The sequence below is a fragment of the Gobio gobio genome (genome assembly GCF_949357685.1).
Source record: "Gobio gobio genome assembly, chromosome: 13".
NCBI classification, from domain to species: domain Eukaryota; kingdom Metazoa; phylum Chordata; class Actinopteri; order Cypriniformes; family Gobionidae; genus Gobio; species Gobio gobio.
Window position 1 is genome coordinate 12,015,601 of NC_137106.1, and position 15,867 is coordinate 12,031,467.

General features: G+C 36.3%; 1 protein-coding gene across 1 annotated transcript; it reads left to right on the forward strand.

Moving 5' to 3' along the window:
* Window positions 1-1,586: 1,586 nt before the first annotated feature.
* Window positions 1,587-10,490, forward strand: marc1 (mitochondrial amidoxime reducing component 1). Its single transcript, XM_079832850.1, has 7 exons — window positions 1,587-2,189; window positions 2,577-2,747; window positions 5,571-5,736; window positions 7,979-8,119; window positions 8,203-8,264; window positions 8,340-8,411; window positions 9,624-10,490. Exons 1-7 carry the CDS (start codon window positions 1,939-1,941, stop codon window positions 9,736-9,738), a joined length of 978 nt encoding a protein of 325 aa, XP_079688976.1. The 5' UTR covers window positions 1,587-1,938; the 3' UTR covers window positions 9,739-10,490.
* The last annotated feature ends 5,377 nt before the right edge of the window (window positions 10,491-15,867 follow it).

The window sequence follows — 15,867 nt, forward strand, 5'->3', positions numbered from 1 at the left end:
TCTCTTGTTTGAATTTGCAGCACACCACATCTGCCATTTACAATCCACATTGCCGCTGAAAGCTTCAGGCTACAACCTGTCTGAGAGTTGCCACCATGGTGAATGATAAAAATGCGTTTCAGTGCTGGAAATTAGAAAAGTAATCAAATTGAATCAGGTACATTACTTTAATAAAGTAATTGAAATAGTTACACTACTTATTACATTTCAAATAGGGTAAATTATAATCTGTAGCCTATAAGTAACCTTCCCAACACTGCTCTCCAGATATAGAGCTGAATAGGAAAAAAGTGATCAATTATCATTTTGGGCATGGTATAATAAATTATCAGTGGGGTATTTTAAGCTAAAACTTCTGACACCCAAGACTTACATTATTTTTTTTTTTAAAGGGGCATATTAGCTCCCCTTTAATATAAATATATTCTACTGGTCTGACACACTCTCATTAAAGTATGCCACTAAATATGACAATGTATAGGTGTAATATAGGCTTTCACAGTTTATTGCTCTCACCTTAAAGAATCTCTTCTCTATCTCAGGATTGACACCAACAGTGCGCTGCTCATAGCAACAGATGATGCACGTCTCAGAGTTTCAGAGTCTCCACTAGTGGCTCCACAGACTGTGGAATATAAAACAAGGCTTTTAAACCTAGTGCTACTAACTCTGGACTGTATAGCTAACTATTGCTGTATGGGTAACTGAAGTTTTGGATGTAAAAAATAAAGCAAAATTATTATTGTGTAATATTCATTGTTACTGCTCGTAGTAAATACAATCAGAATTTAACGAGGATGAGGTAGAAAATCTTCAACACTTGTTTGAAGTCTATTTTAATTTATTACAGTAGTTCATATGGCACAGCATTCATAACTCACCCCAGAGTTGCAGCCACGAGACCAACTAGTCCTGTTCCTGCGCCCAGTTCAATAACGTTGATACTTGTTTTTTATTGACAAAATATTCTACTTTGTCTTATATATATTTTTTGATTAGATCAGATAACATTTTAAGCTGTCATATGGTAATGTTACCATGTACCCCACGTTACCTATGGGGCATGTTGTCACATTTCACTTCCATTCTTTCGGGGTAAATAAAGAAAAAAAGTATGTCTGCATTAATGAAACAAAACCACATAATTGTACTAGACGTGTGAAATTAATGTGGGGGAAAATAAATACTCTGAACCCCAAGTGGATTTACACAAACTGAGAAAGTCAAAAAGCGTCAGGTTGTGCCCCGCTCTCCTCTATATTAAAAAATGTCCAGGCTAATCCAAGCATTATAATGGCAGTGAATGGCAACCAAAAATTAATACACACGGCTCCGAGGGGTTAATAAAGGCTTTCTGAAGTGAAGCGATGCTTTTGTGTTAGAAAAATATCCATATTTAAAACTTTATAAAGTAATATCTAGCTTCCTCCAGACCGCATTCTGTAGTCACCTTACGAAAAAAGCTTAATCGCGACGTATGTTGTCGGACGTAGCGTAAGCATTTTGAACTGCGAGAGGCGTTACACATAAGTTGAATACAGAAAGCATATTAAACTTACGTGTATGAGTGTCCCTTATTTTGCCTCACTGAAGGGGGCAACTTTGAGAAATGGTCTGAATGACAGGTATTTGGGGTGAGTGGGTTGAAAAATAAAGCGGTCTTGGTGATGATGTCATCTGCCAATAAAAGTTGTTTCAGTCAGATGATGATCAAGTTATTATATTTTGATGAAAGACTAACATTTTCTTTTAAATATAACCTGTGTGAATAACGTGTAAAATAACTCTTCTGATTTCAAAGTGAGGCTGTCCCCTTTAAAACTAACGTTACCTAGTAGCAACGCGCCTTTTCATTGGCTGCCATAAAGACACCGTGAGCGCTGCGAAACCTTCAGACCTGTCCAATTTCGCAGAACAGAATTATTTCCGAAAATAAAGATGGAGTTCAAAGAGATGTTTGTGAAAACCATTAACCAAAATCGGCAAATCGTATTATGCGCTGCAGGCACAACCGTTGCCCTGCTTGGACTCGGTCTCGTGTATAAACATATGCGCCAGGAGAAAAAGTTAACCCGAGTGGGAGTTGTTACTCAGCTGCTGGTTCATCCGATGAAGTCTGGGAAAGTGGTGTCGGTGGAGACGGCAGAATGTCTGCGAATGGGGCTGAAATATGGCGAACTGCGGGATCGGTGAGTGTTTGTTAGAAGTGTGCGTCCTTGCTTTTCAGTCATGCAATTTATTTGAAAGCACATTGGTTACTTTCAATATAACGTTACGCTTTTAAATGTGCTGCTATATTGGTCAGTGTGCCAATAAACAGTGACAAATGTTTTGCCGTCTGATAAAGATGCTAACGCAAAGCGCTCGAGCTGTTGCCATGGTTTTGTCTATTGTAGCGCTCTAACTTATAACTTTTGTGGCTACTAAACTTTTGAAAACTAAGTGACAATATACACACTTCTATGTACGTTAACTTTTATTTGTATTTTCTTTGGTGGGGGTTCAAAGTTCAGACACCTCCCAAACCACTCATAATTCGCGCCATCTCATATTATGTACATGTTGTTTTGTTGCAGTCACTGGCTGGTCATCACAGAGGATGGACACATGGTGACAGGCCGACAGCAGCCTCGTCTGGTGTTGGTGTCTTTGACCTGTGAGGGTGGGCAGTTGTGTCTTAATGGGCCCCAGATGGAGGAGTTGAGGGTTCCTCTTCACCAGCCAAGTAATGCAGTTTTGGACTGCAGGTACATGGTGTTACAAACAGTGACCCCACCAACACTTAAAGGTTCAGTGTGTAATATTTATGAGGATCTATTGACAGAAATGCAATATAATATACATAGCTATGTTTTCAGAGGTGTACAAAATGTACAGTTATGTTTTTATTACCTTAGAGTCATTTCTATCTACATACACCGCGGATCCCCTTACAGTGAAGTCGTAATTTTGCGCTGCCATGTTTCTACAGTAGCAAATGGACAAACTGCTCTACAGAGCATTAGCTACTTTCTTCGGTCTCAGACGACGACATCTTTGTCCTGTGACGGCCACCGTAGCTTCTATATGTGCTTCGAACAGGAGGGGTGAGCGGTGGGTGATTGCAATTCACAACCTCAAATTACACAGTGCACCTTTAAGTCACATTTAAAATCTATGAATTTCATTGGAGAACTGACCTCAGGGTGATTATTATGGACCTTTGTTTCTGCCATTTAAAAAAAAAAAAAGTTAATTGCCAATTTTTATCTCACAATTCTGACCTTTTTTTTTCTCACGCAATTTCAATATAAACTCACAATAGTGACTTTTTCCTCAGAAATTAGTGATATAATGTCACCATTTCGTGTTATAAACTTACAATTGCAAGAAAAGTCAGAATTGTGAGATATAAACTCAACTGTGAGAAAAAGAGTCAGAATTGCAAGATATAAACCCGCAATTATGACTTTTCTTGCTATTTTGAGATAAAGCTGCAATTATCTTTTGTTTTTTTCTCTCTCTCTGGGGTGAAAACAAGATTCCATAGATAATAGTATGAAGTGTTATTTTAGAATTATTTATATACTGGTGGTATTATTAAGATTTTGTTAAGAGTTTGTTTTTTAGCTTTTATTTTTATATTTTCAGTTTTCATTTTAGTAATTGTATGTGCTTGTATCTTGTTTATTAGTTTAACTTTCTCTTTTTTTGTTTTAATAATTTTTTTTACTTCAACATATAAGTTGTCAAGACAACATTTCTAATTTTACGTTTTAAAATATTTATATATAATATCTACTATTTTACATAAAAATGTTCCAGCTTGATTTCGCTGAAAGAAAACGATATTCAATAGTTTTAGTATTAGTTAACTTGTCTGGCTATCACCAGACCCAGCTCAATTTAAGATTGAACATTGGTCTGGGGAGTCTGCTCTGTATTTTCTCCTGCACAAGAGGTGTGATAAATGAGCATAAATTAAATGACTCTGTACGCAATTGACCTATCGGTAAGCCCCGCCCCCCTTAGTTACTGTTGCTAACTCGGACAAACAAACGGAGTTGCTATATCTTACAATGTACAGCTGTCAGTGTGAAAACCTTATCCCAAGATGTTTTTGGACACAGAATGTAACGTATATGCCGTACGAATGTTGGCCAAACTTTACTGATGGTTTATGAAGTTTATTACATCGTTTTTCACTCAAAAAATCACCGTAAGAGCTGAACAAACAAACAAATCATAAGTGCGTATTAACGTCTCATTCACAAACTCTCTCTCTCTCTCTCAGTGGCATTACCATTAACATACACAGCAAATTACACAAAAACGCTCACAGTAAGCAAACATATACACAGACCTTATGCCTTTTTGGGGGTGCAGTTAATAACTGGTGAACTTTGTATCTGCAAAACAACTCCGATAAACTGCATGCGAGCTCTCCCACCCGTAGAATATAATACCCATCAAAATAGGAGTCCTCCTTATAAAACAGATAATGCAGACCTTTAAACAGATCTAAACTCACAGAAATAAAATGGGAATAAAATAAATATGGTGAGAGATTAATTTGGAAGCGATGGTTTACAGATCTCAATGCAAACGGAAGAAGCCTATTGTTATGATCGCAGATGATAATGATACGTTAGCAGGGAATTACTAACTTTAATAGTAACATAATGAGAGTATGACAACCAGAAAATCCTCTCAGGATTCCTGGCATCAGTGTTGCAGTACCTCAGGCACGACGTTTACCATTTTTGTAGCATAAACACCATCAAACCGATGACCGCTTCGGATTTTCCAATGTTTCTCTATGGCGCTGAAACCTAAAGAAGTCCGAGTTCCGGTCCCAGCGCAACTGATGCTCAACTGCCATTGGCTCATGGCGTTCGATGGGAGGGGCTTACCGATAGGTCCGTCATCGTGTTTGCTGCTGTACTATGGGTGCAGCGGCGCAATGATATTACGCAGCGCCTGAAAATAGGCTAATTTCCGTCAATATAACCAACGTGACAACCTGCTTGCACAGAGAGGGGACTATTTTCAGGCGCTGCGTAATATCATTGCGCCGCTGCACCCATGGTACGGCAGCAAAGTTCCTTGATTACTATGCAGAAATGAGAGAATAGTTCCTATGCATATTGGTCTAGAAAATCGCAACTTTTCTGTCGGTCTTAGTACACGATGTAACTATACACATGAAAACATGTAAATAGGCAAATGTTGGGGTTATTTTGTCACTTGTTGAGCTGTAGGCTAGCTGGAGCCGTTTACCTCCAGTCTTTGTGCTAAGGTAGGCTAGCGGTGGGTGCGTCAGACAGTTATGGCACGCACCGAGATGAGAATGTTATTTATGGCCTAATCTAACTCAGTGCGGTGAATAAGCTAATTAGCTAAGTCCCAAAAAGTTGGCGTGTTTCTTTAACTGTGAACATGTTTTATTAACGTTGGACAACCGGAAAGTGTCTTCATTTTGAACTGTAATTTACTTCCTGACAAACTTATTTTGCTTGAAAAGTGTGACTGAATTTTTCTAGCTGAAGAGGCATACTGAAAATAGAAAATAATTTTGCTTGTGTGTCCAGAGTCTTTAGTATAGACGTCCAGGGCAGGGACTGCGGGAACGATGTTTCTGACTGGCTTACTCGATTCCTGGAATCAGACAAGACTGTTCGCCTGGTGCATTTTGAACCTCATCTAAAGGCCCAGAGGCCTTCTGAGAAAGACCCCCTCTATCCTAAAGACGAAAAGGTTTGATGGACAGCCCTGTACATGAATCATCCTACAGATAAAGATTTAACAACATAAAATTATTATTGTAAAACTGTACTATTGACTCTTGAAATGTGGGACAAAACATGTCTCACAATTGTACCTGCGATTACTAGTTTTAAATATAGCGACATTCCCACTTTTATATTAATTTGAGATGAGAAATGTATTTATACATTTATTAAATAGAGAATGACTAATACATCATTTTATTTTATTATTTTTGTTTTAACAATAATTACAGTATCACTCAATCATCATAAAAGCAGAAATTTAGATGTATACTGCCGTTCAAAAGATTTTGATCTTGTTTTTTGAAGAAGTCTCTTATGCGCACCAAGGCTGCATTTATTTGATTAAACATTTGAAAAACATTAATATTGTGAAATATTATTAAAATGTAAAATAACTGTTTTCTATTTGAATATATTTTAAAATGTCATCTATTTCTGTGATGAAAAAAAAAAAAGCTCACTTCCGCTTTGCATCACAGAAATAAATTACATTTTCAAATAGAAAAGAGTTATTTTACATTTTAATAATATTTCACAATATTAATGTTTTTTTTGTTGTTGGTATTTTTAACCCTTAAATGCATGACTGTTTCACCAATCTTACATATTCGGGTCTTTAGCGACCCGGATCTATATCTAAAACGGATGGATCTCTACCTGCCGCGATAATATAAAAGTCTCCTGATATTAGTGTAACAATTAAAGAAGAATAAAATAAAGCATATTTTGTTTTTCTTTTGGAGCTTGGAATGGTTCAGTTTGAACGGATGTTTTATACCATCATCACTGTCCTCGTCAGAGCTCATTTCCCAGTACATTCAGCATCTGGCTCATATTCGCCATCTCAAACATATTCTCAAAACTCATTTTCAACGTCTTCAAAATCAATATTTTGATCGCTGACCGCTTCTTCACCAGATCCACCATCAAGTGACTGTGACTCTTACACACCTCGGGGCGTTAGCGACCCTATGGAATTTTTTTTTTTTTTTTTTTTTACAAAAAACGAATGGAAAAACAGGCATTCTTTTATAATTTTTTTTCTTGTTATATTGTTTATAATGAATTGATTGAGGAATACTAAGAAGGTTGATTTCTAACTTAAAAATAAGAAAGAGGAGGGGGGTAGTGAATGATGTACCGGGTCGCTAAAGACCCGAGGTATGCATTTAAGGGTTAATAAAATAAATGCAGCCTTGGTGAGCATAAGAGACATCTTCTAAAAACATTAAAATTCTTACCGATCAAAAACTGTTGAATGGCAGTATATATAAAAGGAAAAATATTTTCCTGACAGAAAAGGATCCCGACAAAAGAGAGTAATTAAAAATGCTATTTACACGTTTACTATGGAAAAATAGCAGTATTTTCTTTACAATAGGCTAAGTGTGAATAATCGTTAGATGCTACTTCTAAATAGTGGCGGATACTATTTGCACCTCAGTGTTGTACATTAAACGGTATGCAATAATAACATAGAGTGCAAATGATTATATTTATTAAAATTATTAAATGGATTCTACCTTATTGGGACAATAAAAGCCCTCCCTACACCTACCCCTAACCCCAAACGATAAACACTTTATTATTAAATGCACGTTAGACACATTATTTCCACTTTTCAAATATTTTCTTTATTTTTATTGAAAATAAATGCCTTTCCGATCTGTTATGTGATGGGGAAAAGGGAGTAGAGCGAGTTCGGCTAAAGGATGATTCGAACTCGGGTCGATTTGTGTCAAAACTGTCTGCCACATGCCTCGCCCCTACACTATTGCTACTGTTGACAATACAGTGTCTTCCGTAATTATTAATATATATACATACATACATGCATACATACATGCATGCATACATGCATGCATACGGTATATGTATAAATATAGAAATAAATACTTATTCATGTATATATATTTAAGAAATATTTGCATTTATATAATTTATAAATATTTTATACAATTATAAATTATACACAGTACAGGCATATATTATGTAAACACAAACTTTTATTTTGTATGGGATTAATTGCGATTAATCGATTTGACAGCACTAATTAGTACATATAATACACAAAACCAATACTATAGAAATTTTAGGAAATTAATCTCCATGACTGTAAAGAAGAGATCCTATGTTTCCTGTGACTTTCTTTAGGATATTTTTTATGTCACTGGCAATATCTGATCTGATATTTCACATTTCTTCAGGTGGCCTATCCCGATGCTGCTCCCATCATGCTAATGTCAGAGGCCTCTGTTAGGGACTTGAATAGCCGATTGGATAATGAAGTTACTGTCTTTCAATTTCGTCCCAGTATTGTTGTCAGTGACTGTGAGGCATTCACAGAGGTATAACTGAAGAATATAATACAATATGATACGATGTAAGGTGTGTTATGATGTAAAATAAAACACTGTTGTTCTTACACTAGGACACATGGGATCATATTCAGATTGGCCAAGTGGAGATGAAGAGAGTCGTTGGCTGTGGAAGGTAAAGTAGAATACACTGTTCAGTAGAACAATCGTTAGTACTGTAAAATAATTAATTCTGTGTAATAATATTCAGATGCCTCTTTACCACCGTTGACCCTGAGACTGGAGTCATCACCCGGAAGGAACCACTGAACACGCTCAAAAGGTCCGTGCACACAGACAGAAACCATGCATTTTTACATTCGTTGACCCCGATCAAAGGGTAGAACTTACAAGTTCATGGCTCTAGTCTGTAGTCAATCATTTTCTTCTTATGCTTCTTGCCAAATAACTTGGCTTCTTTCTTTTTAGTTAATCAGTTACAGAATCTGGAAAAAGAATCACATTATTACACGGCATAATGTGTAACTTGTTAACAAGTATTCAGTTGCTGATTTTATTAATATTATTGTGGAAACTGTGATTCATTGTTTTTAGGATTCTGTGATGAATAGAAAGAACAACATTTTTAAAGAACGACGTTTATTTTAAATAGTTTTTATTAACTTAATGATTCACCGAAATAAAAATTATTTAATAGAATATTTTGCCCCAAAATTTTGGCCAATAACTTATATTAAACAAATAACTTAAGATTAAAAAAAAGAAAGAAAAGAAAAGAATTGAATACTTGATATTCAACAAAGATGCCTAAAATTGATCAAAAGTGAGAGTAAAGACATTTATAATGTTGCAAAATATTTCTGTTTCAAATATATGTTGTTCTTTTGGACTTTCTATTAATCAAAGGATACTTAAAAAATGTATCACAGTTTCCACAAAAAATATTAAGCAACTGTTTCATATTAGAATGATTTCTGAAGGGTCATGTGACACTGAAGACTGGAGTAATGATGCTGAAAATTCAGCTCTGATCACAGGAAACACACACACACACACACACACACACACACACACACACACACACACACACACACACACACACACACACAGGTTTGTTTTGCTATCTAAGTGAGGACATTACATAAGTGTAATGGTTTTTATACTGTACAAACTGTACATTCTATCCCCCTACACTACCCCTACCCCTAAACCTACCCATCACAGGAAACATTTTTAATAAAACATTGCTTAGTATGTTTTTAGTAAGTTATTTTAAATATGAGGACAAATGAAATGTCCTCATATTTCATGTTTACGTTGTAATACCTGTCATTATACAAATTTGTGTCCTCATAAAACACACACACACCCACACAAATAAATATATTTGTGGTTCTTATCCCCCTCCCCCCAATTAAAAACCAAATCATAAAGGAAGCCCAACTCTGTGCATGGGGTCATTTTATTATATCATGTTTTTGGCATCTCTTAATATATCCACAGTTTTCATCACCTACTTTTTTTTGCTTCATAGCTATCGACTGACTGACCCTAACCAGAAAACCTCACCAGTATTGGGACAGTACTACACAGTCAAGAAAACAGGTGTCCTTCATGTTGGTGAACCCGTTTATATGATCACCTATTGAAACGGGGCCAGACGGGATGGAATGATAAATCAAACCCATACATCAAAATCTAGTGACTAATTTACATGCAGAAAAATAAAGCCATATATAAAGATTGTTTGTTAAACTTTCTGTATTAGCTGTATAATTATGGTTGGAATATATCAAATGTCTTAGAGATTACAAAACCAATTGGCTTCAGCAAAGGTAAAACAACCCTATCAGTTTTTGTGTGAAAAAAAAAAATGGATTCTCAAACAAAAAAATCTTCTGTTCCTCAAAATAATACAAACTTTGAGGAACTCATTCTTTAATGTCTAATTTTTCAATAATTCTCCAAATGTCACTTTTTTTGCAATGAGAAGAAATTAATTCTGTGATTTGTGACTAATCCATATTCAGTATTTTATAGGTACCTCAAAATTGCCAGTGTATTAGATAATCACGCTGCATTGCAACAATGATCCGGTTTCATGTAACAACTCAAATTAGCATCTTAATTTCATCAGCAGTGAGCAGCCAATCGCATGCCTTTCAACACAGAGAAAGTGTGATTTCTTGCGAGAGAGTCAACGTGATTCAAAACTCTTTTGTTGAAGATTAAGATATTGAAGTATATATACATAGATAGACTGGGACATTTTAGAATGGTAAGGTTTTTTATGTTTTTAAAGAAGCCTCTTCTGCTCACCAAGGCTGCGTTTATGTTATAAAAAAAAAAATGAATATTGTGAAATCTTATAAAAATGTAAAATAAAATGTCTATTTGAATACATTTTAAAATGTCATTTATCATTGTAAAATATCATTATATAATTATAAATCAGATACAATTATTATATTAAGTAATCATCATTAAAGCCACACAATATATATATATACATATATATTTTACCATATAGTGACCTTTAATTTGGAGCAAGAGAAACTGAGGGAGTGACTTGTCACTTTGCTCACAGCTGATTGGTTCAAATTCAGTTTAAGATCTCTTATCCCGAACATAACCTTAAGCTGTTTAGCTTAAGTTAATATGATGATGAACACAGCTAAAAGCCAAGACACTTTCATGGTACCTAAAACCCAGGATGGGCGCAATCTAAACTGAAAATGCAGCAAAACTGGCTTCATGGTACAGGCCCCCGGCATGCTGAACTTAAACCTTTTTGAAACTTAATTAGTACTGTGTTCATTTGGAAAACGTCCAATAGATGGCGCCATTAGGTTTAAGACAAGCAGTAACATATAACAAACTATGTTTCTGTTTTTCCATATTTACAGTGCATGTAGTTTTTAAGTTCTGTTCTTTTCCTCTCATGCTTCAACCTGTAGTTTTGAAATAAGCTTGAAGGACTTGATTAGCTGGATCAGGTGCGTTTAATTAAGATGCATCCCAATTCGCCCACTTATACTGTGCACTAAATGTATGTACTGTTTTTGTGAAGAAAAAGTACATACTTTTGAGTGTGGAGCAGAATCGTAGGCAAGCTTTGGGATATACTACTTCGTCGTTTGAGTCTTTAACGGACTGCTCTGTCACCTGTCAATCATCTTGTCACCGTTAAAATCCTCCACATTCAGTTGAATTAAATGCTCTACCGTTTCTGAGAGAAATGTAGCAGCACGTTGATCTGCCAGTCGTGGGTCTTTCATGCAGAGACTCTTCATGTGTTTGCAATTTGCATAATGATGCATTTAAAAGTTAATGACCAAACGTATCTTCACAAAAGTTCACAATGCTGTTTCAGATTATGTGGATAACATTAAATGAACATCTTTTTGTCAGATTAGATACTGATTATTAATCACTCAAACCCCTTGATCTAATGGTGCGTTCAAGTCATTTCGTAAAGATCGTATTGATGTTGTAAATACGAGTGGGAAGCTCTGGATTTTCTTTAAAGAAACACCCCACTATTTTTGTATACACTCTACTCCGCTCATTTTCCAACTCCCCTAGTTAAACAGTTGAGTTTTACCGTTTTGGAATCCATTCAGACGATCTCCGGTCTTAGTACATGTAACTACAGAAAACTAAAGTTTTAAATAGGAAAAATATAAAAACTTTGGTCATTTTTGAGCGAGATGCTAACGGTCTAATCAGATTCAATCATCTATGCTAAAAGTGCAACCGCCAGACCCCGAGATCGGCTGAATGGATTGGAAAACGGTAAAACTCAACTGTTTAACTCTAGGGGAGTTGGAAAATTAGCCTATTTTCAAAAATAGTTGTGTGTTCCTTTAAGCTCCGATCTTTACCACGGTACTTAAAGGTATTTAGCAGTGATATTGTCAGGCTTTTCTATTTACAGCAAAGTAAGCTAGTTGCCTGCTCAAAATATGATAACATTATAATATAACATAATATAAAAATTATAAAGTTTACAGTGGCTTCATAAATTAATTAAGAAAAAAAAAAAAGAAAGCACAACACACTTTGCTGTATTTTTGTGTAATTAAGAAAGTACACTGCCATCTTACTCTGATGAAAGTGACTTGAACGCACCTGCCGTCGTAAACACGACATCCCACTTTATATGCTGCCTTCACATGCTATCGGAATTATCGTGAGTACGAGTTTCCAAGGAATAAAATGCACATAAACGGCCTCTGATGGCCACTGGGAAGTTTGGAAATAATTTTGATACCCAAATTCCAGACATGGGCGTGCCATAAATTTTAAACATAGAACTAATGCTGTGTCAGGTATGATTTATTAGTTTTTTTCCCCCCACAACAGCACATCGTCTCATCTTGCAGTGCTGTATTTACACTTAATCTTATTAAGCATATTGTATGTTTTATACACAGCGAAAATAGCCTGCATTTGACCGAAATTACGGGGTAATATCGTAAATGTTTATATGGTTGTCAGTGCATGTGACACTACATATAATGTTGCTTTTAATAAGATTTTCACAATAAATAAACAAGAATAAACCTGGCGTCCTCCATGATTCCTGTTCATTCCGACAACAAAGCACTTGAATGCAACAAGCTCGTAATCACGACTCCTGAAGCGGGAATTATGATAATTCCGAGAGCATGTGAAGGCAGTAATAAATACGAACTTCCCAGGAGGACTTGAACGCACCATAAACCTCTGTACTTAACCGTCGGACTTGCCCTTACACCATGTTTGTAGGTTTTTTTCATAGTTCTAATCGAATCCTCGTCCAATGCAAAATGATTTGGAGTGTGCACTTTAGATTCTAACTGGAAAGAGGAGACCATCTGGGTATCTTTGGATTACTCATTTCAACACACTGATTTGGGACACACTAATTCTAATTTCGAAAATGTATGCGGGACGTTGCATGCATGCCTGTGGCTCTCCAGGAACTGAGTTTAACACCCCTGTTTTAATTAATTATGAACTGTTAATGAGGAGATTTTCAGTAATACCAAGGTTTCTTGGTACAGAAATCCCTATATATTCTATTAGAATGCATTCTGTCTTCTATAAATGTTTTGTCATTTGTGTATGGATTTAGCTTTGGGGCAGCAAAACTATATACTAAAAAATATAGTATGTGGATATCGGATATGCTGGATTTGAGACTAGGTAAGACGTGGGAATGTCCCACTTCAGACCTCAGTGAGTTCCAGTCAATCCCACTCACATTCACGGTGGCCACATGATGTCGAATTATGGCAAAAATAAAATAAAAATAAGAAAATGCTGGGGTTCGCTTTGAAAACCGCTCACAGAAAGCTAAAATTAAGGTATCATACATAAACGTAATGTTTCTACGTTTGACATACTGTAGCTCCACACTATGCTCATTGGAAGCAGACTTGCCGCCATCTTGGAAGTGACGTCAAATGACGTGTCTCGCTGAGGTTGATCGGGCTGTTCACTACACAGGTCGAATGTCCAACTTCGTCTCGTTCCAGACGTTATTTCCAAGTAGGATATGGGACAAATCCAAATTCTGAGCTGTCTGGAATGCAGCATTAAATTCTGTTTGAGACCCAATATTCTCAGTCTTTGGTCCATCAACTGGCTCCAGTGGCTGTTTAACTAACCGTGTTTGCTTTTAATTAAATAGTTTTTTCAGCCAGCATAGTTCACCCAAAAATAAAAATAATCATAACCAGTAATGTTTTCTGAATTCTACATATAGACCCTTTCATTTAAATTTCAGAAACAGATGCAACTTAGAAAATGAAATGAAATGATCATCACAAAAAATATATATATACAGTTTCCGCACTGTAAACTTGACAAGTTGGCAAAACTCAAAAAATTTGAGGCAATCAGTTAATTTAACTTAAAATGTTCATGTAACCTCAATATGAACATTTTTACTAGTATAAACTAGTATTATCTATAACAAGCCAATTCAGAAAATGCTAACTTGCTAGTTTGCTAACATTTTAACAATAGCATGGTATAGCACTTGCTGAATGCGTGCAGCGATATAAACCATTTACTTGCTCTCAAACTAAGCAGCATGCGCCACTTTCACCATGATGATAATTCTCCAAAAACCCACATTAACTGAAACTCTTCTACATTAGCATAACAAAACATTAATCAATCTCCAGCTTAAAGGGATATTTCACCCAAAAATTATAATTAGCCCATAATTTACTCACCCTCAAGTCATCCTAGGTGTATATGACATTCTTCTTTCAGACGAATAAAATCTGAGTTATATTACAAAAATCCAGGCTAATCCAAGCATTAGAATTTGATTCATAGTTGCTCTGTTTTTGAAGTGTTACAGAGCATCTATGAATCAAATTCTAATGCTTGGATTAGCCTGGATTTTTGTAATATAACTCCGATTTTATTCGTCTGAAAGAAGAATGTCATATACACCTAGGATGACTTGGGGGGGGGGGTGAGTAAATAATGGGCTAATTTTCATTTTTGGGTGAACTATCCCTTTAATGTTAATCTTGCACAAACATTATACAACACTTAATTTTAGCATTTACTCTCCCTTTCGAGTGCCATGGGCAAAGCATGCTGGGAAATAAACTTAAAGGTGCTCTAAGCGATCCTGGGTGGAGTAACTTCTTGTTGACGTTCGAAGTGTTGTCAAACAAAACAGAGGCTAGCTAGAACCTCCCCCTCACCTCTGTGCTTCCTGATTGGAAGCCCTTCTGCCGTCGGAGTTCTCGCCACCTTTCGAAGGCTTCCCCGATGTAAATTCTGGACTTTGCACGTTCCTTCTCCTTTTCCCTTTTCGTTGCAAGTTGTTCATCAGAACGTCGTCTTCTTTGGTCGTGTGTCGGCCAAATCAAAATCATATAATTCGAACTTCCCTCTTTATGCATCTCTCTTCTACACGCACCCCTTCATGTGCACGCGCACTAACCCCAAACATCCACCCCCAAATCATTCTTGTCGGTTATTGGCTGGAGCACTGTTTACTATGTTTCGTTGTCCAGACTGCCCAAGTTTGTTTTTGTTGCCGTTTGTGGAGCTTGTGCTGACTACAGAGACCACGTTTTTTTACAGTGTGTTCAGGGGACGGGCAGCTAGCGGATAGTGAAGAGATGTTTGCTGTATGTGACAAAAAATGTTTTGGCCTAAATAACGTGTGACCTCGCTTATAGCACCTTTAAGTTCCTTAAAATGAAAACAAATCATTTCATAAAACTCAAAACAATGAACGTTTACTCAGAATATATCAGTTCTGTGAACTTGAAAGAAAAGTGCTAAATGCTGATAAAAGTTAATTTGACTGAAGTAATTTGTTTAATTAAAGTTTGTCCTCAAACCAATGAATTATTTTGAGCGTTAGGATTTACAGTGCGTGGTAGAGAGAAGTCAACAGTGAAAACGCAGATAACATAAAATAAAGCCCCGTTTCCACCGAAATTACCCGGAACAATTTGTACCAGGAACTTTTTTCCCCCCAGACCTGCTACTGTCTGCGTTTCCACTGTGGTCTAAAGTACCGTGAAGATAAGGCAAATCAGTCCAGCGACGTGGGACTGCGCACGACTGTTCCTCCCAGTTACCGACGGACAATAATCATTTTGCACTGTCTGCAACAATAACAAGTATGGAGGAGATGCAAGCAGCGCTGCTTTTGCTAGTTATGTATTGGTTTACTAAAGAGTAATTAACAAAACGCGGGAAAAAAAACGAGCACTGAAACTAAAATGTATTCTGAAAGCTCGTAAAGCTAGATT

What these genes read in the sequence shown, in the direction of transcription:
- marc1 (XM_079832850.1), top strand. Translation starts at nt 1,939, where the DNA reads ATGGAGTTCAAAGAGATGTTTGTGAAAACCATTAACCAAAATCGGCAA. An exon ending in TCTATCCTAAAGACGAAAAG is followed by an intron (nt 5,737 to 7,978) that starts GTTTGATGGACA and finishes ACATTTCTTCAG; the next exon opens with GTGGCCTATCCCGATGCTGC. An exon ending in ACTGTGAGGCATTCACAGAG is followed by an intron (nt 8,120 to 8,202) that starts GTATAACTGAAG and finishes TTCTTACACTAG; the next exon opens with GACACATGGGATCATATTCA.